Source organism: Ammospiza caudacuta, chromosome 1 (genome assembly GCF_027887145.1).
Source record: "Ammospiza caudacuta isolate bAmmCau1 chromosome 1, bAmmCau1.pri, whole genome shotgun sequence".
Lineage (NCBI taxonomy): Eukaryota > Metazoa > Chordata > Aves > Passeriformes > Passerellidae > Ammospiza > Ammospiza caudacuta.
In genome coordinates, this window is record NC_080593.1 from 111525575 (window position 1) to 111551863 (window position 26289).

At 41.4% G+C, this 26289-nt stretch overlaps 1 protein-coding gene across 1 annotated transcript in view; it reads right to left on the reverse strand.

Moving 5' to 3' along the window:
• Positions 1-16956: 16956 nt before the first annotated feature.
• Positions 16957-26289, reverse strand: part of KLHL14 (kelch like family member 14) — a 56412-nt gene continuing 47079 nt past the window's right edge. Inside the window, exons 5-8 of the mRNA XM_058818412.1 lie at positions 20777-20967; positions 20456-20614; positions 17566-17723; positions 16957-17097 (exon numbers count right to left, since the gene is read on the reverse strand). Coding sequence (XP_058674395.1) covers positions 16957-17097; positions 17566-17723; positions 20456-20614; positions 20777-20967 — 649 coding nt within the window. The remainder of the gene's footprint in view (positions 17098-17565; positions 17724-20455; positions 20615-20776; positions 20968-26289) is intronic.

The following is a 26289-nucleotide window of genomic DNA, read 5'->3' on the forward strand; positions in this document are numbered from 1 at the left end:
GCAGGCAAGGAAAATACACTCTGGGTACATCAGTCCTAAGCCACTTCAAAAACTAAAAAGAATAATTAGTAGATGGCTGTCACACTGAAGCATGTTTCAAGAGAGGATGTCCCAGAGATCTGTCATTGACCTGGTATTAGTGTTGAATATTCATTCAGGGTAAATTTCAGCAAAACATGGGTGATGAAGTAAATAGTGAATTTATTAAATTTGCAGAAAACACCAAGTTAAGAGAGCTGCACACAGTTTTCAGGACAGAGCTAGGATCTAGATTATTCTTGGTGTCCTGGAGGAGATAAGAAAAAAACACTGGGTGAGTTCACAAGGAAAAACACTACACTCAGAAATGAGAATCTGCATTTCAAACCCCACAAACCTGGAAATAGCTGCAACAGCATAAAAGCCATGGAGATCTGGAAGTTACCGTGAATATGAATTAATTATATGGCAAAAATGCAAGTATTGTACTGAAATGTATTTTTAAAAAATGCCCTTTGTCTTAAATGTAGATGAAGTTTTCTTCCTCTGCTCAGTGCAGGTGTGGTGTTCAGCTGGAGAATGGTGTCATTTAGCACTTAAAGAAAGATGAAGGTGATGGAAGTAAGGTGGATCTGGGAATTTTCTTTATTTTCCTCTAAACAAGATTAAGGGAACAAGGCTTTTTTGATCTAAAGCTCACTTCTTCGAGAAGATTTTGCCAGTTCTGCAGAAGAGTGAAATGCCATTCCTGATAAGTGATAAATTCTTTTCTCTCTGTGACTTTCCCAGCTGTCAAAATTTAGCGATTCTTTTATTTGAGTCACCTTTGTCTGATGAATACAGACATGTCAAAGGACAACCTGAGGATGTAGGGTGTCCTTCCCTGTGATCATGTGTTAAAAGCCAACAAGGATTGTGAATTGAAGATAATTGTACCCACAAATGAGCTAAAGACCCGTGTGACAATTACTAATTCTAATTAAGTAAAGCTCTAATTCAATATTTTTGGTAATGGAGCACTAAATGCAATAGAAGAAAAGAATATTTTCTTTCTCAGGTTTTCACAGGTGAGTTAGACTAACCCTGCCTGCAAGCTCAGCTTGACATCAGCAAGGCAGTTGGCAAGTATGCAAATTAAAGGGGATGGACAAGCATGGATTTACAAGAAGCACTAAATGGCACTAAACATTCCTTCTAATAAGGAAAACAACAGAAGTGGAGTAAAACCAATACATTCTTGTGCCATGTGATGTACCAGCACTCTTTTAACTGCACAGTCTCTTTGGATTCTCTCATTATGATCAGAGTTACAGGTAGGCAATGGTGCAAGTCTTCATACATACAGTATATTTCTTTCTTGAAGTGTAAGACCACTGAACATTGAGTTTCTCTTGTCATTAAAAGTAGAGGCTTATCAACTGGGTTCCTTCCTGTTTTCTGGAGGCAGAAACATTCTACATTTATTACAATAATATGGAACTCCCTGGGGCAGAAGTACCACAACAACGAAGAAAAAAGCAGCTGAACCTTTGCGGTTCCACTGTGTCCCTGGCGGAATCACAAGACAAATTTCAAACCCCAAATTGATTTCAAGTTTTTTGAAGAATCTATTTGGTGATGATTTCAGGTCTTCACTAAAGCTTTTGACAATAGTTTTAATATCAAAACTCTCTCAGAAACATGGATGTATAACATCAGCAAGAGGAATGATTTGCAGATTGCAAACCTGTTCTTTGCAGTCACAATTTAAAGGTGAAATGCAGATATTTTCTGTCAATCTTGTCAATTCTGTCAATTTTGAAGTACCTAGCCTCCACTAAGCCACTTATCTTTGCTGCTATCCTATCATTAGTTACATGTTATATGTAATAGTTATATGTAAAAAATATAGGTGCTTCTCTCATGTAAAAAGGAATCCCAATAGCATGTTAAGACTTTCCAGGCTTCAGTTTCAATGTTCTACCAGTTTCCATGCTGTGTAAATAAATTCTGGTGTCTGTAAAGGTCAGGTTGAGCATATACAGGTTGCAATTAAAAAATGGTTTGACATGCACTTGTGGCTCTTGGACAGTGTTTCAGCAGGCACAGATCTGCAGCTCACACTGAATGGCATGTGCTAAATCCTGAATCATGATGTAGCTGTGAGACATATCTACAGATATGACAGACACAGATTGCAGTAAGAAATTAAACTTTTTTTTTTTTTCTTGGAGCAACTGATACAGCTGGGAAGAAATATATTTTCAGGTACAATTTCTCTGCAGATAAAAAAAGCTAGGAAGCTTTTCTGTGGTTTTACAACCAAGTAATGGGTCAAACAAAAAATATAGTTTCTCCTCACAGATTTGCCCCACTGCAGCCTGGGCAGCAGGACTTGTCAGTGCTTGCTGGTGGTGTGTGCTGGGGCTGAGCTGGGAACTGCTGTGGGACTTTTCATGGGAAATGTGGTCCTCCCGACCCAGTGGAAGCAGGACAAGGCAGGGATGTGGCAGCAGCCAGTGAATGAGGAGATAGAAGGAAAAACCTCATGTTTGCATCCCCAAACCCCGTATCTATCCTGCAAATCCCATCAGGCTTTAATTTCCCCTCAGGTGCCCCAGCTTTGTCCCATGTTTAGACTATGTCCTGCCATCTCTATCCAGTCAGGCTTTAGCCCTCTTGGTCTTGTCCCATCTTTCCAGAAAGCCCACTCACCATCCCAGCAGCAGCCACCTGCTCCATCACTGCCAACAAGCAGCCATCACTTGCCACAGACACCAAAGGTGAAAAAGGAGGAATGCCACAGCTCTTCACTGAGTTCAAGTGCAAAGCATTGCTTTCCAGGGAGAGGAATTATAGCAGAATAATCCATACATATGCAAGACTGATTCAAAAGTGCTAAGAGAAGCAACACAAAATATGAATGTTCCCTCTTAAAGTTAAAATAAGCAATCTGAAATTATGAAAGGGGTCTAAGAAGCCACTTCTACAAAGGGCAAATATTTTAAGTCACATGCTGCTTTTGCAGACTTGCTGACTTCAACTTCTGAATGCTTTACTCAAATCCAGAAGTACTTAATGTCCTGCATTAACTAGACTCTATTTCCACAAAATGTAGCCTAAGTACTGTTTTTTGACCCCCTTCATATATTTACTTAGACATTAACTTGTGGTAAATGCAGAACTGGGAAATTTTTGAATGCTGAGTCAAGCTTCTAATGAGGAAAACAACAGGATTCATAAAAGGACTGGTATATACAGAGAATCTGTTTCACCCTGGAGCTGCTTCCTCCTCTGTCTATCCCTGTGTATGAGTCTGGGAAATGGTGTCTATTCAAAACCATCTATTTCTGCAGCAAGCTGGTGTTGAGCGAGTGAGGCGTTCCACAAGGCAGTGCCGGTACTCCAGAGGCTGTACACACTGGGGGCCGGTTCTTGTGGAGCAAGAAGTGTCATCCTGTGCCCAAAGTAAGAGCTTTGCCTTGCAAACAGCAGCTCTGTGTCCTAGCTGGTGCCTCCATCCCTTTATTCAAGGAAGCCAAACCAATATTGCCCTCCACTGGTCCTGAAACTAGTTTAACTGCTAATGTGAGTTGGACAAAATCTTTGTTGGTACCATCAGGGGCACTTTGAAACCAGAATTTGACTCAGATTCCTGGGGCATTGGTGTTGTCCCTTCTGTGCCAGGAGCTTTTTTGCTTTTCAGTCCCAGCTGTGGAGGCACAGTCATCACAAATGGCACTGGCTGTGCAGCAGGAGGGGGGTACAAGCAGCATCACCTCCTGTGAGGGATCTTTGATCGGGGGATCTGTGGCTCAGCTTTTGCTCCAAGCAGATAGAAACTTCACTCAGCACGACCTCTGGCACTGTCCAGCCTGAGCCTGCCCAAAGATTGGATTTGCTCTTGACAGTAAACAGTGACATTGCCATCAGGTAAAACCTGCAGGTCCACAAAGCATTTCAGATTTCTGTAGTTTGTGAGGCTGTGGTGAATACCTGTGTTTTCAAGCATGATGTCTGCTGCTTCTCACTGCTGGCTGAGGAGGAGGGGAAGTACAGATGTTACAAAACATCAAGGTCTTGCAGGCACCAGAGCTGGCTCTAAGGCACCCAACAAAGCCACTTAAGAAACCCAGGCAAACACCAGCATCCAACAGCTTCATGCTAACAGCAAAGGGCTTTAAATACTTTCCCTCATGCTTTGAGGATCATCTGAGGATGATGCAGGCTGCAGGTTTATTCCTTGCATGTGAAGGCATTGGTGGGTTTCACCTGTGTGCTGGTGGCACAGGAGAAGTCTGTTATATTATAGGGATTTCTGGTGTGGTGAGCAGCAGTGCAAAGATTAACTGTCCTGGCATTTAAGTGACCAAAATTAGGCTTCCAGGAAAAACCCTTTGAAATAAATAATAGAAATTCACACCTATCTGGGTTCTATAGCTTTTCAGACTATTTGGGGCAGACTGAAATTGGGTGTGTAAATCTCCTTGAGTACCTTGGGCACTCTGCAGTTGGCTTAAGGAGCTCTGGCAGTTGTTGGCTTTGCCTCCCTAGTTCAGTCTTTTAACCTGCTGTTCCCAGCACCACCTCCATGAATAAAAGTGTTCCTGGTTTGCAAGGCATGCTTCCCAGAAAATTACTCTTCTAAGCACCCACAAATCTTACTACTGTCTTGATATATCTAGAATAGCTGTGGGAAATAAATCCAAGACCACTGTGAATGGTTGAAGTAGGAAAGATTTTAATATTGATACATTTATTGTGGCTTATCACACATCAGAAAAACTTATTTCATTTCCATCATTGATTTCTTTCAATGAAGTTAGAAGAGATGCATGGGAGCAGCTTGGATGTCAGAGAGGTTTTTGCAGACTTAAGGACTTAATTTTAGAATAATTTTCAATAAGTTGCTAGGAAAGATTATGGGCTGAGGGTTTTTGCAGGATATTAAGAATTATATCACCCCTTCCAGAGCTATCTGCAAATCCCGTGCTGTTGTGATAAATAACCCCACACTTGTCAAAAGACAGGGAGCAACCAATGTCCTTGCAGACTAAAAGAGGTCTGTTTTCCAGACTGAGAGGTAGTGAGAGCTACAGTTGTTGTTCTAATGCTGTTAATGGGTGACTGTATGCTAATTAGTCAGATTAACTAAGCGGGTGAGTCATGCACTAACCCTTCTTGAGAGAAAGTGCCCATTTTGAGATGCTAAATGAGAACATAAATGCAATCAGGTAGAGAATTCTTGAAAGATAAGACGAGAGCAGACCTGCTTGTTAATGCAGTTAGTGAAATTAATTCTGCTCTGGAAAGGGGTGCACATTTTCATGTTCAGGGTTCATTTTAATGGGGAAAGCTTCAAAACCTTCAGATCTATATAAAGCATTTTGCTAAGTGGCTTTCATGACCTAACATAATCAAGGAGATTTCAAATATTCTTTGTTATGTTTGCACCTTCGGAAAGATTTCTTTCTTTTTTCTTTTTTAAATTTTTTTATAATTAGAGGCATTCAGATGTTTCAAATGAAATCAAAACTATAATATTGTGAAAAAACACAAAGCCCTCTCATCTGTGATTGATGGAAAAGTATTAAAAATGTTTATTGTGAATGCTCAAGCTATTATACAGAAAAACTACAGTCTTGCTACATTTGAGAAGTCGGCATCAATGCTGACAGGGATCACAGGTGTGGTTCTGCTGTGGTGTTGGGAATCACCACTGAGGGTAAGGGAAAGAGGGCTGGGGTGCCCTTCTTTGGAGAAGATCTTCATCCTTTCTTTGGTGTATGTGATCCCTTCCTGTCAGGGTGGCCACCCACTATGTGTGTTTGCCTAGTTTTACATTTTTTTCTTCATTGCTCATAACACTGCAGGCATCAAGGAAGTGTGGCAGCGGTGCTAGCAGCCATCCCACACTGTGTGAGATCCTTTAGGTCCTGAGCTAAACAGGGCTCAGACAGCCAGGAAACCCCAGTGTCTGCTCTGAAATCCCTGTCAGGGTCCCAAGTGCCTGGCATGGTGAGAGGAGGAAGCACCAGACCTGGCTCCCAGTAGCTGTTCAGTGATCCAGCCTGTGCATGGCATTTATTCATGGCAGCACCTGCAGCAGGCCTTTGGGCACCGTGAGGCTTGTGGGGACACGCTGCATGTGTGCCGTGGAGCCAGTGGGGAGGTCAGTCAGTGCTGCAAGGAGGCTGATGCTGGGCAGAGGTTCTGAGGGAATGATGCTCAGGAGGTTCCTGTGGTCTTCAGGACCTCCTGAAAAAAACACAGGCCTTGCCACAGACCTTGGGCACTGAATTCACCATGAAAATATTTTGCCTGAAGCTTGCCTTTGAACATATTCTGTTGACTCATTATTTACCAGAAATAGTCTTTTTTTCTTAAAGTTTTTTGACTCTTTTAGTCTGATAGTAAGGCAGCAGCTTGGCAGTAGATCTGCTGGAAGTGTTGCTTCCACAACCCTGCTTTCTTTTCTAACCCAAACTCTTCCCAGCGCCACTGCAGCGGCCACCAGTTTCCAGCCCAGAGGTGGCTGCACTGAGGTGATTGGTGAAGTGATCCTTATATATATTTTCAACTCTCTGAAGTGCCTTGAGGCTTGCAAAAGGCACTATATAAATCAATTAATAACAGTATCAGAGGTCAGTCAGCCAATAAGAATACAATTTAGTTTAATGAGAGATAAATAAGACAGACAGAGTGAGAGGGAAAGGGAGCTACAGTGCTACAAGCTGGCTCTAAGTACTGCAGCTCCTGGCTTTATCACAGCGATCATCAGAAACACCAAAGATAATTGTGTCATTGCCATTTCTTAGTCCAGTGTAATATCTATTACTGGTTTTGATGTCTTACTCAGCTCTGTACCAGTATGATTTTAGGAAGAGTGTACATTATTTTCATGAAAACAAATATGAGCATGAGGAAGCATTTTTCCCTTGCGTGCAATTCCTACTAAAGAATTTACATTCTTCTAATTTACTGGTTTACTGCACCACTTAGTGCACTCCTGAGATGTGCAGAATGTCCTCGCAGTTAAGAATGTGCAGATGAAATTTACCCTTTTTGCACTGAATCACTCACTCTTCCCTTGGAAGTCACCATGCTCTTTCCTCCCTCTAAATCTCCTTTAACCACTCTAATAAAAGAACAGATTATTCTGCACAGTTACAAAATGGATCCAAAACGGATGGTTGGCAGTTTATTTGGGTTTTAGGGTACTTATATATTTTTGTAACCAGTCTGGTACTAAATAGATGAATGGCAAGACACTGTTTTACTCTGATTCTTCCATTTATAAGAGACTGTGGATGTTGAAATGAAAATTCTCCATTGTAGCCCCAGACAAAATGCTGGGCTACACCACCATCATCAAAGCACTATTTGTTAAGTTGCCAGAAGGTGCAGAGAACATGGAATAATAACCCTGAGGGGGCAGGAGAGAGGATTGGGGAGCCCTGTGTGGCTAAACAAGGAGGTGTTCCATGTTTGTGCCACAGCAGAACACAAGCAGCAGAGCCCATCGCTGTGTCTGTGTCCGCATGGAGCTGCTGGAATGCACTGAACATTCCTTGGGCCCCACTGCCTGGGACATGAAGCCTTAAAGCTGTCAGGGAAGGCAGCAGCTCCTGTCCAACCTCTGCACATGCCCTTCCTGTGTGTCTGGAGGGAGCCTGTGCATTGGTACACATTGGCACATGGAACACTGCTAGGGAATGTTCCAAGGCTCAGTATTATAGAAACTGCCATTAGCAGCAGAGCATGAAACATGTATCTAAAGCAGATTTAAGTGCTATGAAGCACTCATGGTGAGCAAGTCCATAGCTGTAGGGCAAGGCTGACTTGGGTTCAGATTTGACACAGTTTAGTGTAGCATCATTACATGCAGAATTGTCTCACCTGGTTATTCCTAGATTCTTTTTTTTTCCCCAGCTGTGTCTGCACTCACTGTGTCTCTCTTTGTCTGGCATTTGCCTGCATTGTACTCCAGGGGGGATGGGTGCTTGTTCAGACCTCAACCTGCAGCCATGGCAAGGGGAGGCAAAGGAGGAAAACAGACCTTCCTAAAGCTCTTTCACAAGAATCCAAAGCCAAACAGTGCTGACTTCAAGCACATCAGCACTTCCAATGCTGTGCCCCCAAAAATCCAACTTATTTTTTGAGTCCTTTCACGTGCCTCAGAACAGCAGCCTGTGGGGCTGTCGCCTTCACACTTAGGTAATCCATTTTCAGCCACTCAGACCTGGACATGAAAACATTTCTTCTGCAAGGACTGCTCTTTGTTCTCTCTCCCCCATGCCAAAAAAATCCAGCCCTGAACACCGTGACAAAGGATTAGCTCAAGCTGAGGCCAGGCTTTAATGTAAATAGCCAGACAGAGAACAGAATGGCTTCTTTTATCAAACTTAACATCCCAAAGCTCTACTGATTTCATTGTCATTATGGTGGTGATTAATTTGACCCAGAGTACTGCCACCCACTGTTAAAGCCTTCGCTGCATCCCTGTTGATAGCTCTCATGACAGAGATTACAGTCTGCCACTGCGTTGTCCATAATTAGTACTTGTCAAAATGAGATTTGCCTATGGTAGCCCACTGCTCATGAGAAACCCATTCAAAATTAAACATGCTTTAGAAAATAGAGGACAGTTCATCCTCTAATTGGAGCCAACAAGTAGGGAAGGACAACTCTTTCTCTCATCTGTTAAATGTTGTTCAGTTCTTAAAAATTATTTTTTGAGTTACCTCCATAGCTACCAATAAGTGCCCTCTGGTAAAGTATGAAGGTGTCAGTTCTGTTCTGGAGCTGGGTCCTAAAATGTTTGCACAGTTAATTCCCCAAAGCAACTTAGTTTAATTACTTCATCTGAAACAGGAACATGGTCAGGGTACAGTGGCAGACACTGACACATGGCCAATGCCAGCCCTGCTGCCCATCCATAAGTGACAGTGAGCTCTGGGAAAGGCCAGGGCTGGGCACAGCCTGGGGAATACCAGGAGGGACAGCAGGGAGAGGGCACTTGGAAAGAGCTGAAGCTTATCTGCAGGGAGTGGAGGAGAGAGGAGGGAGTGAAGCCACACAGCCCAATGGGCTGGCATGGAATGTGGTGTTTGCAGTGGCTAAGGTGTGGGCAACTCCAAGGCTTCATTCACTGATGTTTTGGGTTGGACTAGGCATGGAGTATAATACACAGCTTCACTTTGCAGACCAAAGCTACAGCGCTTTGGGGTTTTGTTCCTTCACTGTAAGAGGAATGGCCAATGTTACTGCAACCCTGAATGCAAAGACTTAGTTACTACATTCAGTATCACTAAGGATTGCAACAAAAGGTTTTCTGATTAAACTCTGAACTACAGGGCCAGGGATGGAGTAAGTATCCACACTGGAATCAACTGAAGTTGATGTCCAATGACATTTTTTACAGGACAAGCAGGAGAGCTGGTGTTTTTCAGAAGCATGAATACATCAGTCTATGAAAACAATTGCCCTGAGCAACTGCCTAAAAACAAGAGCAAGCAGTCCAGAGCATGAAACCCTTGTGCTAGTCAAAACAGACCATTGTTGGAGAAATATATCTTTTCAGTTCAGGTACCAGAAGTGCTCAGCAGCTCTTGAAAACACTGGAATATATCATGGCAAAAGTGAATGCTCGGAGAATAATTCACAAGAGGTGATGATGTGCCAGTCATAATTCTTCACCAATATCTTTCATTTTATTCCACCAGAAGAAGCAAAAGAACTTAAAAGATATCAGTAATTTTGTTCTGAATGCCCACTGATTAAAGTGCCACACTTTCTTACAGCAGGTTAATTAATCACAGTCCTGTATGTAAACTCCATTCACTAAAGTTTACTGGATTCCCTACTTGAACCTTGCACAGCCAGATGACAGCTTTCATCCTTATCTTCAGTGGAAGCACTGGTAAGAGGGAGATGTTTTGTCTTGTGCCAAAATATCAGTCTGATCAGATGTGACCTGGGCAAGTTATAGGGAGGTTTCCTAGGGATGGAAGGACCTCATTGCAAAGCTTCAGTCCATTGCAATGCTGGGCTGCATTACTCCAAGTTAGACAGAAACCTCCTGGTGAGGATGTAGGCCAGGTGGAAATCAGCTAAAAGTGGAAAACCAGAACTGCTGGTGGATATAAATTCCATAGTTAGGGAGAGATTGAGTCACAGGCTTAGCAAATAGTGAAGATTGGTAGTCTTCGGGTTTGCAAAAAAAAGCTGTTGCAGAGTGAAAATAAACAGTTCTCCTGTTTATTCCACTGAAAGCAGGAGAAGAAAAAGCATCCTTAAAGATTCTGTCTGTTGTGAAAGTTTTAGATTATTCAGTTACGGACTTGGACTTTTGGAAAATATTTGTTTTCTATTTTAGGTTTTTCCAGGAATCACCTCTTTAAACTAATGAGACATTGAAGCGAGCCATTAGGAGGCATTTTGTGATGATGACGGTGACTCCATCCCGTCACACATGGCTACGAAGGTTAGGCGAGTCAGCAAATGTCTGCTGGGAGCGCGCCGGACACCGCCGGCCCCGCCGCGCTGGGGGAGGCAGCGATGACCTTGGCAAGCCCCAGCCTGTGCTGTTCCCTCTCACTCCGGCAAGTCTGAAGATTTACTTTCACCCTGAAGGTAATCAGTCAGTCGTGATTTTGACCTACAGTTTAATGTGCTCTCTTGCTATAGTTACAGACATCCTCCTTCTGGTTATGCTCCCTGCTGTGACTAATGGCATCTTCGCAGTTAAAGAGGTGGTTTTTAAAGAAAAACATCCAAGTTTCAGTGCTGTTACTGAGTTAACAGTTTTAGCAAAAAACAATGTCACAGCAGTCCTCGCTATGGCCTATGCACTTGTCATTTTTTGGGTGCAAATGCGTACATGTATATTTGTATACTTTTTGCAAAACCCCTACATACACAGGAAGCAACAATTTTTTTTTCTGCTAGTGATCATCAGCCTTGGTATTCTCTATTCACAGTGAAGAACCTCTTAAGTTCAGTTGCCATTCATATAAAACAGTCTTGGTCAGTCAAAGTTTTTGAAAACTGAATTATTTTGCACAAATGGCAACAAAAATGGAAATCAATTTTTTTCAAAGATCAGGACCTGAATACCACACAACATACCAAGATATTAAGGATATTTTATAAATCTGATCCTACAAGTGTGATTTTCTGGAAGATGTTTAAGGGTGACATGAGAAACCATTTTTTTAAAGATAAAACCATAAGGATTTTCACGATATTTTGCAAAATACCTCAACCATTCATAACTACTCCTTTTTAAAACACTGCAATGATTGAAGGTTATTCTCCAAACTGAAGAACACATTCTTGGATTTAATGACAGGGCCCCTTTAAATAAATAAAACGGTTTTTTTTTGTCTGTGTAGATGCTGATGAAAATATTGGGGAAATGTTACATTCATTTAAATCTCTTTCTCCTTTCCAAATAGGTTCCCTGTATCTGTTCACCTCTAAGCCCAATTAAATTCAAGGGCAGCAGATCACAAAAACTAATGCTACTAGACCAAAATTTCTACTCTGTGTGGCAAGAAAATCAGCAGAAAGTAGCTCAAGTTCTTTTTTTCTTTGCCATATAAAACTGCAGATGTCATTTGGACACTAACTGGAGTCATTGTACAATCATGTTAGATGCCCTGTTCTCATTCAATATGTGGCAGGTAACATAGCACCTATGTTCTTAAAGAAAAGATCAATGACAAAAAGGTAGTTTTCTGCTGCAGGGAGAAGACAGACAATTAGAAAATCACTATTTGTATTCAATCTCTGTTTACACCGGTTGACCACATCTCTCACAAGTGCACATTTCTCTCCAGCTTCAGAAATACACAAATATATCAGCACCAGAAGTCTCCTCTCGTTTTAGTTTGCAATTCAGGATTGCTTTATTAATCAACACAAGATGCATTCATTGAACTGGATTAATCCTGCATAAGTAATTTTGAAATTTCCTGCTGAAGTTATTTTTCATTTCTGGGAACAAATCATTTATTTGGATTTTCATATATCAGGATCACAGAGATTTGCCACAGTCAGATTTTAATTTTAGTTACATCTGAGCTGGCTTATATATTAGGGTGCATAGTTTTGCATGAGAGCATCTTCTAAAATCTGTAATTGGTGTGGAACACTGACATGCACAGAATACATCTGACAAGGTCCAGAGACTTAGGTTCAGTTTTGCTGATCTACATCTATGCTGCAGATTAACTGAATCTTTTATGGCATTACAAGCCCTCCAGAATTCATTAGTGTGCTTTCCCTTCCTGCAAACCCCCCTGACCTCCAGTGCTGCTGTCACTGCTTCCTTGGACTGGGCCCAAGAGGCTGAAACACTGACTCCTCTCCACTGCTGCACTAATAACAGAAATTAAAAGTTTATCTTAAAACTGCCCTGGAGTGTGTGCACTGGCACTTACCTTGGGCCTTTTAGCACTGCTGGGGATTTCTTTCTCCTTTGTCTGTACCAGAAAGCTCTATTTAAACTGAAATATGGCCTCTCCCTTAAAAGCAGGGGAAGTAGAGTACTTTATTGATGAGTGATTATAATACAATAGAAACCAGTATTTATAATGAGGTTTGGCATGGATTTTTTTTCTCACAAATTGGCTCACAGATGTAGCTAGCAGAGGAAATCATTGTATTAAAAGCAGAAAGAGGGATAGGCGCATGAGAGAAAGCAATGCCAGCTTTTGGGAGGGGGGTGCAGAGTACCTTCAAAGACAGCACTGTAATTATTGAAAAGCATATTTTTCAAATGCCCCCTTTGGGAATTCTTAAGGGCATGGGTACAGGCTGGAAGTCACCAGCAAATCATAGTTCTCACACTTGTCACCCAGTGGATGGGACCATAGCTCAAGCTCAGGAAAACACCCTCAGTCACCAATCTGTTGTTTTCCAGGTCCCACTCTGCAAAAAGCACCTAGGCAAGTTTGTCATGCTGAGGATGAAATGGAGAAGATTAAGGTTTGGCAGGAAGGGCAGCAGAGAAAGAGAAATAGGGAACAATCCATGTGTCCATCTCCCAAATAGGACTCTCGTCAGAGAATCAGAAACAGAAAGGGCTCTCAATGCAGCTGGGACCAGGAATTGTGGCTCATCTGCTGCTCTTGTGCTTCCCACCACCAGCATCAGCTCTCTTCCCTTGTCACAGGGGCTGGCTGTGGTTGGGTGTTTGCCACAGCCCAGGCCCTGCAGAGAGGTGTCACTGGGCAGCTCTTTGATAGGTTTTGTTGTGCTGAAGTCTGTGCATTAAAACTTGAACACTGCAACACCTAAGTACTCTGCTGATTTATCCTTCTGCTTAACAGCAGGACCACTGAAAATGATTAGCTGAATACTATCACCCAAGGGCTTTTTTAGTTAGTTTCATATTTATCTCATATTGTCTTCTATTGAATTTTCTTATGTTTCTCTTCTTCTCTTTGTATTGCTTTTCCTCTAGTTTTTTTCCAGCCTTGTTCTGATATATGCTTCTCAAAAACCATTTTTGCTTTCCTCATTAATCCTGATTTTTTTTCTGTGCCCTTGATTCTCAAAAACATCCCACCTTCTCCTTTCACAGTCTCATTTTCGATTTTTCCTTTTGTTTACTTTGTTCCTTTCCTTTCTAAATCTTATCTCTGCCCATTGTTTCCAGTTTCTCCTCTTCATCCTTCTCTCACACTACTTAAAAAAAAGAAAAGCATAAATCTCCCTTCCTTCCTCTGCTGCAATAAACTCATTAATGGAACAATTCTATTCATTGTGCTATCTTAGTGCTATCCAGTACAGCCCACACCTGCTTTAAACACAGGGGCCACTTTGCTCAGTGCACCCCTCTGGTTTGCATAGGCAGATAATGGTCCCTGATCAAGGTTTGTAGGCACAAATAAACACTGCATGAATAGTAACCGGCATTGATGATGCTTCTGCTTCCTGGGAGAACCTCCTGCTTTTACCTTATCTTAGCCTCACAATACCTCTTGTCCTTTACAGCACACCCAAGCCAAAGCTTTCCCTCCAAGAACTGAAATACCCACAGTCAGAAGGGTCAATTGTTATAGGAGGAACATTTTGAAGAGGTATGAAGTTGCCACAAGCACTAAATTCCCCAAAGCAAGACTGGGCTTAACAAAGCAGGGTCCTTTTCACTTACTGTGGGACAGAGGAACAAAGGAAGCATTTCACAGGCATGCAGTGGCATCTCCAGTGAGACCAGGCACAGGGGTGGAGCTTTCCCTGCTGGAAAAAGGTGCTGCTTTCCCAGGCCAGGCACTGGGCTCTGGGGAAGACCGACTCACTACAGACCCGCCTTTTACTGCGGTCACTGCACTGACAAGCACTGAGTAATGACACTTGTAAAACAATGAGACCATTATGTAACACCAGAAAATAAAGGAAGTTCACACATCTACATGATAAAAAAGTTCCAAAGAATTTAATGTAGATATTATTTATACATACACTTTATAAGTAGGAATATGGCAGACAGTTGAATTAGTACATAAAGTTTTATTTAAAGTTTCCCCCCTACAAGCAAGCTTCATTTACACAGTCTAGTACTGTACAAAATTTACATTCTTTGTGTGACTTATTTAGTTAGCATTGTTTCCTTGGTCATGCCTTCCTGATAGATAGAAAGATTTAGATACAGTCCTCATAAATCTTTAAATTATCTTGGTAAAAAAAGGAACCATTTAAAAGGACAAGAAGTATCCTTTAAAAATGGTACATTTTAGTAGAGATAGGTGACAGTCAATGTTCAGTGGCAGACCTTTTAAATGTCATACAAGGTTTCCTCATTTAGTATCTTAATGGTTTCCTTTTTTATATATATTTATATTTATATACTTTCAACAGGAAAGGAAAAAAAGTCATGATTGCACAAATATATTTTACAAGGGATCCCTTGGATCTGAACAATATAAATAAATACAAAACCAACTAAGATTGCACTATGTAGGAGAAATGGATTGAGATTTCAGGACATACACTCCACCTTTATGAGTTCCTTAGTGATGCTCACTGGAGAACTCCCCAAGGGCACATTCAAATATTAGCATCTTCAGATAATTATTTTGTTTAAACATTTTTTCCAGGCGTGCAGCTACCTCATCAATTGGATTATTGCATTTGTGTGGTACCAATCTTTACTGCATTACCCCAATTTTACAAGTTGTGTAATTCTGCTGCAAGCAAGGGAGTTGCAATAAAATTGGACAGACGCCAGAGAGTCCCAGTCCCATGATATTTGCTCTCCGTTATTTATATTGCTCTCAAGCATCAATATATAGTGTAATTTCTGTGTACATTCACCCTTTTTCTATTTTGCAAAGCAAATAATGAAGTATTTTTCCCATCTATTGCCTCTGCAGCTGAAACCAACCTCCAGAAGCTGCCTGCTCCTTGTTTAATGCACTAGCATTAAGTCCTCTCGTGAAAGATATGTGCAGGGCTAAAAATGCAGGATCGCAGTGTCCTTTGCCTTCATCTGGTGCAGCCAGCTACAACTAGGCAAATTAAAGGCAAGATATTTATCTGACATAAAGTACATCCATTGGCTTCGATGGAGCAATGTCAGTTTACACCAGTAAAGAGGATGGTCCTGAGAGTGATGGATGCAGCACTAGTAAACCACAGTGGAAGAATTATGCACATACTTTAATGAGGTGCAGATGATTATGTCTGTTAGCTGCAAGGTGGTGAAGAATCAGGCTCAGATTTTGTCACTGCTTTTGCAAAGCCAGGACAGAAAGACATAAGCTTAACACACAGACAGTCTGATTTGTGCAAGCAGCTATGACTTCATGAAGCAAGTCCTAAATGCTGCTGGTCCCATGTGGGAGCATTCTGAACTCACTTTGCAATGTGTAAATAATTACACAGGCTATAAGGCAGTGGAAAGTCTAGCCTTATATTACTTTGGATCAATAGTAAAACTCTGTCAGAGTGCATCTTAAGATCAACCACACAGGACTACTTTAACTACTTACCAGAGTCTCTCCAAAAATGTGCATAAGCATTTTAGAGTCCAGAGCAATAAATTTATGATTAAATGCAGTCTTCTTGTCTTTGGAAAGAACTTGCACAGATGCTGATATCTAACAGGTTAGTGAAAAGGAAGTAAGGTTTCTGGTGCTTCGTTAAGTGGTCATAGAAATAACTTACTTTTCAAAGACAGCTTTTAAGCTGTAGGATCCAAATTCTGTTATACTAATGTAGAACCAGTCATTCCATGTGATTTCAGTGAAATGGTTCTGACTTTACACAAGTGTGATTAGCAAAATTTGATCCTAATCCCTAAGCTGCTATTGCAAGAAGTGCTCTGTAAAGCATAGCTTTCATTGTAGTCTGCTTTCTGCTGCACTTGCACATGGGGACTTTGAAGGCAGAGTGTATTAGTTGCCAAGCTGTGCAAAAACTGAATGATATTTCTTTACCTTTTATAATCTTCTGATGCTGTGTTGCTTGCAGAGCATACGAAGTAGTTGTAGGTTGGGATTACAGAGGAGGAGACAATTCTGCAATGCAGTGTGAGCTTTTCACTATCTGAATTCTGAAACATTCATGAAAACAACATCCTCATGACTTCAACACAGATCACATGCAGGTAGATACAATGCACAATACTGATCTTGTCTCTTCAGGCTCTATTTGAACAGTTAGCCATCAATTTTTTTTAAGTCAAATTTGATGTGAGGAGTGTCTCTGCAGCAGGAAAAGTTTAAATCAGTCTGAAACGGCAGTCTGTCAGCATGTAATGTTTGGTGTGTTTTAGCTTCTCGCTTCATAAGACACCGGCACCTATCTGAGATGGGACAACGCTTGGTTTTTCTTTTCTTTTAGTTTGCTCCTAAAGCATAAACATGGAATGAGGGGTCAATTATGGTAGCTTTGTTTTACCAGGAACTCTGTTCTAATAAAATATTTACGTCACCCGTCATTATTTTCCCAAATGCACTCAGTGTTCGTGTCAGTGCTCCTGGCCCATCACTTGTTGTACGGGACGCAGGCCGGCAATACCACAGTTGAACACGCAGGTCCTGCCAGGGGCTCCGCAACGTCACCTTCCAGCTCTGTCCAAGTCCCCTTCTCAGGACTGTAGCAAATGGTAGATGATTTGTAGGCTCCCTGGTAGTAGAACAAAATGTCATATTAAATGTGGCTTTGGTAAAATCCAAGTCACACATCAGCCCTAATGATGTTTGAAGTGACTCGGGGTCACTCAAACTTAGAAGCTCTTCAAGAGGTTTTGGTTGTTTCAGCACCCAGCCTCTGAAAATCAGTCTCCTTTACAAGCACCTCATATGCAGAGCTGTAAGCATACAGTCCCAGCATACAGTCCCATCAATCACTTTTTCAAAATTCCTTCTGATTTTTAAATTACTCCATATCAGTGAACAGGGTGCAATAATAACTTATCTAAATAGAGAAGCACAAAGGTGAAAAAACACTCCATGTTCTCCATGAGCTGAAAACCAATCCAAGCCTGCCCCTGAAACTAATTCCCCTCTTCCCTCAATCCCATCTGCATACTATATAGACTGGCCACAAAACTCAGAAGGAATAGGAAGGTGATTGTAGAAAGCAGGTACACACCATACTCCAGCTGTAGCCTCCTACAAGGTAAATACTGTCATCAAGGACTGCACAGCCAGGGCCACTGCGACCCTCCAGAATAGGAGTCTGCAGGATATTCCACTGGTCACCTTTTGGATCGTAACATTCCACAAGCATTACGTCGAGATGGGAGAAACCTGGATGAGGGCATTCAGGAAATAGAACATGTGTTATGACATACTGTTTTACTGCTTATTTTACTGTTAAACGTATTAAATTATAGTTACAATTATACTACTACAATTATAACATAATTGTAAACATATTAAAGAAAATATTTTCATATACATTTAAGCCAACTTCTGTAACATTAATGCTTTGTTATTTCAGTTCAAATAAATCTGTTGAAGGTTTTTACCATTAGTTCTACAATCTTCTACAAATCATGAGTGCATATAAAATCTGACCACATCAGGAAACACTCAGTAATAACTTATCAGTGACACAAGCAGATTCAAACAAAATTCCTCCTTGTCTATCAATGCTAATACAAGTTTGACCATGTAGGAAAAGATTGTCCTGGCAGTCTTTCTCAAAATTCAGCAGATCCAATCTATTCAAAATTGAACAGATTGAATTTTGCTCAGAAATCAATGTCTAACAAGTCCAGGGAGAGCTTAGACAGCTGAAGCCACTTGGTTCTAGAGGGACAAAGTGCTTAGCATGATGGACATGATGTGCAGGACCAGTTTCAATTTTCCAGCTGACTTAAGGTATACTCTAAAGCACACAGCTGGGTTAAAGTCTTTAAGGCAACAAAAAAATGTAACCACAAAAATGGCGGTCCCATCTTTCCCTGGTAAGTTAAAAAATGCTCCAAGCAACTGCTGCTGTTTGATCACCAAAGGGCAGAGGGATCTCAGCTCAAGATTCTCAAGCTGTATCAGTTAATATGAATTAAGTGAGCCAAACACAGACATTGAACACAAGAGTCCTGGTTCCTGCTCTAATTTTAGGCAATTCCCTATTTCAAACTACCTTCTTTATCAGAGCACTGCAGTAAAAGTATGGCTTTCTTAATATGCTGAAGTGCTTTTCTTAACCCATTTGTCTTCTCTTCAAGGTATGACAGCAAAGAGAAGTAAGATTTTCTGTAAAAAAGGGTATTTGGTGATATTGGCACTTCACAAGGGAGCTGTTTGCTTGAATATTATTTATGTCTGGAATGAGTATGAAATAATAGGATATAATTCATAATAATATGAAATAATTACTTGCTGCTTTAAGGTTTTCAAGGCACCATAAAAAGGCCACTGCTGTGCACCCAGAAGCTGTCAAAAGCTCTGTAGCAAACTGCAGTATGCACATGACTGCTGTGATGTGGTAAATGCACAGCTAACACTACTACACAGCTCAGCTTCACAAAGGAGCGCTTTGCCATGGAGCCCTGCTATTCGGCCGGTGGAGAATTTGTAACATTTCATCCACATTTCAGTCCCCTCCCTGCCCTTGCAGCTCTTCCTTTTGTTTCACTGTACAGGAGAAACCATTTTTTTCCAAAAAAGTTCTTTTACCAGAAAGCCACATCTTTCCAGAAGCCTGGATGTTAAATACCCCTCACAACAGTGAGCAGTTCAAGCATAACAAAGGCACTCAGACCACAGTTGCAGAGGCAAAACTGCAAGGCTTATTAGAAGTAGGTGAAACTACGGGGAAAAAAAAAAAAAAAAAAAGAAGGAGGCAGAATAGAAGCAATTCAAGCCTCTGCAAACCAAAGCATGTGCTTTAGCTTGAGGAGAGCTGTGACAGGTTTTACTTTTGTAGGAGGAAAAGCCAATACTGGGAAGCACTGAAACCTGGCAGTTGTTCATGTGCAAGCAGCTTCTGCCCTCTTCACCTTATAAGGTCCAGTCCATAACCACCCATCCCAGCTGGGGTGGGGAGGGGAGGCACCGCAGCACTGAGCCTGCCTGCAGGCGTTTATGCACCAGTACTATTTATCAGGGAAAATTTACATCTGGGACTGTCCCTGGCATGCTCCACAGACACTCAGCTCTCCAAAAGCAGCATGTGGCTTTACAGTGTCATGGGGACCCACGGACTGGAGTCAGACATGACCTGGTATAACTTGCAGTTAACACATTTTTTGACTTTTTCTTCTATATTATGATTTTATCTTTTGTTGTTGGGAGTATTTTATTTTTTTGGTTTTCAACTTTAAAGGAGAAAGAATTAAAAAAGTGAATATAAACTATCAAGTATTATCACAGGAGAAAGGAGCAGGAGGTGTGCTTTTTGTCTAAGTGGCTGGATTAAGAAGCATCTTTAACATCAGTGACATACAGGTATTAAGATAAAATTACCAAATGCCTAAGCAATAGTTATTTTAATAGGAGACCTTTTCAAAAGATGAAAACAAGAGACCTCTAAAAAGAATTATAATAAACAAGTTGCATTTAATACTAAAAAGGGATTTAAAGAGCCTAGTCCTATTATTTAATGGCTGGAAGTTTGCTTTTTTTTTTTCTTCATTAAATCAGGAGCTTGGGTTTTGTGTGTTGCTCTGAATAAAGCTCTCTTTAACTGCACATTTTGGAAAATGATTTACAGAGGAAAATATTGCTGGTACTTTCGGGTCAAAGAATAATCTGTTTGTTTCATTGAATTCTTGGTAATGACAAATTGTCCATGCCTTTGAGTAATGGAAGCTCCCATTTTTATTATCTAAAGCATTCATTACTCATATATTTAATGTACTGTTATAATTTTAAAATAATTTGCATAAAATGTTTTTAAAATTGCTGGCTCAAGTGTCCTGTTAAATTGTGTTGCTTGGCTTTCAATGTATTTAACAGTGACTGTCTAACAAAAATATTCTTAATCAGAGATGTGGGACACTGAGATACTTTTTTGCTATTAAAAATGTGACCTTTCAAATGGTTCCCTCCAATTGCATACAGTCGATCATTCATTACAGCCAGAGTGTGGATTGCTCGTTTTGTGTTCATGTCCTGTTTTCGGGCCCAGACGTCCATCACAGGGTCATAGCAGTACAGCCAGGGGACGTATTCTCCATTGTGAACACCTCCTGCACAGTAAATACACATCAGCTCATTAATAGAAATAAAGGCATTGTGCTGCAGCAGGAATTTAGCTCTCTGGTTTTGGGGTTCTGCCGTTTGTTTATATTTTTATGGTGGCTTTGGGCTGGTTTTCTTGTCATACAGCAGGAATTACTCAAGACACTGGCCTGAAATATATATCTTGCCATTGTGGACGGCTCCTGCGTGGGCTGCCAGGGGCTGGGGTAGCGAGGACACGTAGCGCCACTCGTTTGTCTCCAGGTTGTAGCACTCCACGCTGGACAAGTAGCCAGTTTCGTTTCTTCCACCGATGACATACAAGTTCTTGTCGAGGCGGCAGGCGTAGAAACTGGCTCTCCTGGAGGACAGGGCAGAGCAAAACAAACAAGCCAACAACAAACCAATTAGCCATGTCAAACATTTCGTTCCCCTCTCCAGCTGACTCCCTGAACTAAGAGAGCTGCTCCTTCAAATGCTACATCAGGGAGAAGTAGCTTCCAGGAACCTTCACAGCTTCATGTGCTTACAGCTATCCTAGAGACTGTGGCTGCTTTGCTAATCAAATACACAATACTCCACATCAAAAAATACTTCATTTTTTGTGTCAAAACAATTAGGCACACATCAAGCTGCCAGAAAATACCCCTTCTCAAAGCTGTTTGTTTCTTTTTCACACCCGTGAAAGATAAAAAGGTGCTCATTAATGTATGGGGCATTACCTTGTAAGGGATATAACAACTCAGTAAGACAAAGTGAAAAATGAGGTAGATAATGTAACAATAATAAATTATCTTGACATTCACTTTCTTTATGGTCCTTCAAGGGTCATTGTTCCCAATTTACTAAGAGAACCACATCATCAAAATTTTTCTTCAATTATCATTTTTTTCTTCCTTCTGCAGTACTGCAAATAGAACAATTTTCCTCATGCTAGCCACAACACTACATTTCCACCCTTTAACTCAAATGAGGTCTGTCTCCATCTAACTAACCCTGATGAAAGTTCTAGCCACCTGTCTGCTTTTACATGCAGCTCAGGTGTGTAGGAAAACAATTAAGTTTTCTGGCGAGGACTGTCTGGCTTATATTAGTTTGTCTTCCTCGTGCCTCCAAAATCAATGGCGAGTGTTTGTTGCTGAAGTAAAAATTGAGCAGTAGATGATTTTGAGAGACCTTGGTTAGTGTAATCCACTCCGGGGAAAGCTCCCTGGATCATTCAGCAACAGGAAGGTTTGCTTGAGTGGAGACCTTTCATTTCAAGCTGCAATAACATGAGAAAGAAAATTGCAAAAGAGCACAGCTGGGCTTGGATGAAGAGCTGAACAAAATATTGAAGGAGAAGAGTTGTCAGTCCCCAACATAAAGTTTTCTCCTGGGTGAAACCAGAATCACATGGGAGCCCAGAAATGAGCAGGCAGGCCAGGCACAGCAAAGTGTAGCTCTGACAGCTCCTGCAAAGCAGGCACTCTGGAGTGTGGCTGTAGCTTGCCAAAACTTCCTCTGTGGCTGATTCAATGCACACTGGTTCCTGCCCAGATGCCTTAATTTGAATCTGAGAGCAGCTGCAGATTTCACTCCTGAATCATGCACTAAATCTTGGCGCCTTGATGGTCAGCTGCACCATCAAGGACTTGAACCTGCAGACCTCTGCAAAGCATTTGGATGAGCAGTGGCACCCACAGCATCATCAGTGAACAGCTTCCATGTCCAACTCCTTCCCAGGCTTCCTGACAGCCATCCTGTGACCAGGTGAGCTGGCAAAGTCTGGTGTGCCCTGTCCCTAACCTGGCATCTAGCCGGGCCTGTTCAGGAGCCTTTTCTTCAGTGAATGCAGGAATAAGATCTTGCTCTTTTGCACAGCTAATTATTTTCACAAAATTTGTAGCATCCTTTAACCTTTTGGAGAATTTTTTCCTCTTAGTTAAAAGTCTGAGACTGGCTGGTGGTTTATAAGTTGGAAGAGAAGTCAGGCAGACACCAAGGGATACAGCCATGGAAACAGCAGGGCTGGCTGGGCATCCAGGGAACAGATTTGATGCATCACTGCCAGTTTCTGGCCTTACTTTTTTGGATTTGGTGCACACCTGACAGGGCTCCTCACCAGCCAGGGTCACTGGACATCTCCTGTTCACTTCTTTGCTTTCACCCTGCTTGCACATGGGCAACTTGGATAGTGTGGGACAGAACCCCTTTCTGAGTGGGGCTGGGAGCTCCACCATAGGGAAGACTTCTGAAAAAAAACTCGGTGGAAATAGCAGGACAGGAATACTGGCAAGTGTCTCCAGATCAACTGATGAATTAAAAAAGACTATTTAATTTATCTGTCAGTGGGCAGATAGAAGCTGATGGCATATTCTGCTCTGCATGGTCGGGCAGCAAATTGTGCATCTATGTTTTTAGCCTGATATTCTATGGAAACAAAGCTAATTTGATTACACTGTACATGTGCCCATGTCTGACTACTGTTGTGTCTTAAAAAAAACCCTTGCTGACGGATTTCACTCTAATTTGACAGAGGCTATAGGTGTTACAGGCAATCAAGTGTGTATAAGCTTTCTGAGAATATGTGATGGGCCAGAGGCAACACAGCATACAGTTGCCCAAAAGTAGGAAAAGCTGCAGAGGTCACCTCCTATTAGATATGAGAGTGCCTGCATAGTCAGGTACCCATTTTTCAACCCTCCTGTGTCCAGCAACCACAAAGCACAAAACCAGAGGGTGCCTGTTGTCAGCGCTCCCACATCCACTCCTCTGACCTTCTCTGCTGAACCCATTAACAAACTACTCTCAGCATGTTTTGCCTTTTTTTTGGTCAGGTTTAATAAACAGAGGTAGAGACAACTTGCATGCATTATTCTCTTAACTAGGGTTTCACTGACAATATTCTGTACATGTACTCCTGGTTTCATCCACACAGTGTCACTATAAGGAGCAAAAATGAAAGCATCAGCATACTTCACTCTTCTGCTTGGATGTGAACATTCACTCAGTAGCTTCTGTCACAAATATTTTAAGCTTTTTGGCTTTTTTTAGTTTACAATGATGCAGTGTGTAAGGGCATGCTGTTACAGCATGCAAAGGCATGCTGTCAAATGATGACTTTTAAACTGCTGTAAAATATGATTCAGATTAAACTGTAATACAGCAATCTTTGCATGACAATGCAAGACACTATCCATTCTAATCAGGTAACTAGAATATACCTCAGGATATGAATACGGACAATAAGACAATTATTTTGTGATTCACCTCAGGACTTGAAAGTACTCGATGTTCACTGTTCTCCTAAATGCTTTTCCTTCACACCCAACCATCAACCCAACCAACTTCTTTCAAGTATACACATATAAAAGGGAAGATTTTCCTCATGATTTTCACACATGATGAATTTATGCCCTGAAACACCAAACAGATCTACCAGTCTGAGATTTAAATTTACCAGTGCTGCTACTGATTGTCACAATATCTAGACCTGATTTCAGAGTAATTTATAGAGTGCATGCTTTGCTTTTTAAAACATAAATAATCTTAATAGGGGTTGACATTACTATTATTAAAGTCAAAAACAAAAATAAAATGTGAAATTTTTGTATTTCTTTTTCGGTGCCTTTTCTCAGCCTCAAAGAGTATACTGACTTCCCACTTCCACTTGTGCTTCTTCAGAACTTGGTACAATGCCATGCTTTTAGCTGGTCTTCAAACAAAAATTTTAAACTCAGAATATAAGAAAAAGCAAGATGTTTCAAATGCTGTTTTGCTCCACACACCTTGAAAAGCTCTGTGTTGAGCTGGCAAGGTGCAACAGTTCTGCCTGAGGCGTCCAGCTGAGGCTCGCACCTCAAGCTCAGATACAGCTCCTACAAAGACTGCTCCTTCAGTAGCCAGCATAGTCTAACTGAACTGTTCTCCAAAAACCTTCCTGTTGTTATGGCATCATCAGGCAGATGTGTATTTCCAAAGCTTATGAGTTATTTGCTGATTCTCTAAACAACAAGCTCCTGAAAATAGTATGTATTTTTCAAAAGTGTTTATATTTGGGATGTTCTTCAAGGGAAAAGGAACCAAACTTAGCTTTAAAGAAAATACACTGGCAACATTGAATCCATGATGGAATTAGACTTTTCTTTATAGCTCACACAGTAAAATCAATCAGATATGGATTTTGGCATGTGAGATAAAAGTTTACTTATCAAATATTTCATACAGATTTTTGACTTGAGAATATACTGCCTGTGAACGAGTCCCACATTTACCTGGCAGTCATTTCAAAGGAGCTATTATAGTCTATGCAGCCAATTATTCTCAGACTAAAATTCCTAAATAGGTTTTGACTTGATGGACCATAATGACTCAGAAAAACCCATTTAACAGTCTGTCTTGTCAATGGTGCCTGCATTATGCCAGCAGAGACAGGGCATGACCCTGTACTCCTTGCAGGGGGAAAATAGCCTGTTGACTTTAATGGGAACTTTATCTCACTAAAGGAGCTAGGAAAGAAAACTGCATAAAAGCTCTCTCTTATTTGCATGATCTTCTACAAACTGGGCCAGTCCATACCACTGGAAGCAGCAATAACTCTGAGGAAGTCATTAGGACTGAGCAAACAAACCATCAAAAACATTTTAGAAAGTGAGTGTAAAATCTCTTTTTTCCAACAATAGCCCTAATGCTTAGGAGCCTTTAAAGAAAAACAAGCCCATGAGCTATGTATCCTGAACAAAAGAGGTGACAATTAAGGTTGTCATAGCAAAGCCCCTTGCAGAAGGAACTATGTATGAGTGGACCATTGTATTCCAGTCCCTCTGTAGGGAGCTGTGGTGTTCATACATTACAGTTTACTACAGGCAGGAGCACAGGGCACAGCTGAGTTTTGGCCTCTTGGCTGAAGGCAGCACCAGAGCACAAGGCCAGCCACCTGCTGCATGGTTTTCCAGGGAAACACAGCTGGCCAATGTGGAGGTGGGAAAATTCCTACTGCTTCCTTTCTCTGACCCTCAGCTCCCTACTTCTGCTTTCTGAAGTTTGTCAGCCAAATAAAGCCAACTGCTCAGCCAGCTGCCAACGCCCCTCAGGAATCTGGCTCGGAGATACCCAGAGGGCCTGATCAGAACTCAGATTAGGCTCCACAGAAGAGCTCCAGGCTCCATACAAACACCAGCTGGTCTCCTAGTCAGTCTCCCAGCTCAGCAAGGATAACTTGCATGGTGATGCCCACTCTGATGCTCATCTCCTTCCTCCCCCATGCCAACACTTAAACTGATGGTGACTCACTCTAGGAAGCTGAACCAGAGGGGAAGGTGTCCCTCTGTTTTAAAGTAAACAATCACAGCTGTGAAGGTTATCCCACAGTGCTGGTGGGAATGAGGGAGAAGGCTAGGTGCTGCCAAAGCAGGGACTTAGGTCAGTCAAACTGAATCTTGAACAAAGGTCCTTCAAAAATTCTTCAGACTGACATTTTACCCCTGGAAATTTGAAAAAACAGTCATATTTCCAAGCATCTCATAAGATACACCTTGAATCACAACACTGCATTTAATTCAATATATTTCTGACTGACAGACATCTGAATAGTGTAGACAGTCAACAAAAAAAACTGTAATAGTGGCGTGGAATAAAGAAATCATTTGAGGGGGACACTGTGAGATCTTTTGTACATGGGATCCATGAGAAGATGGGTGTT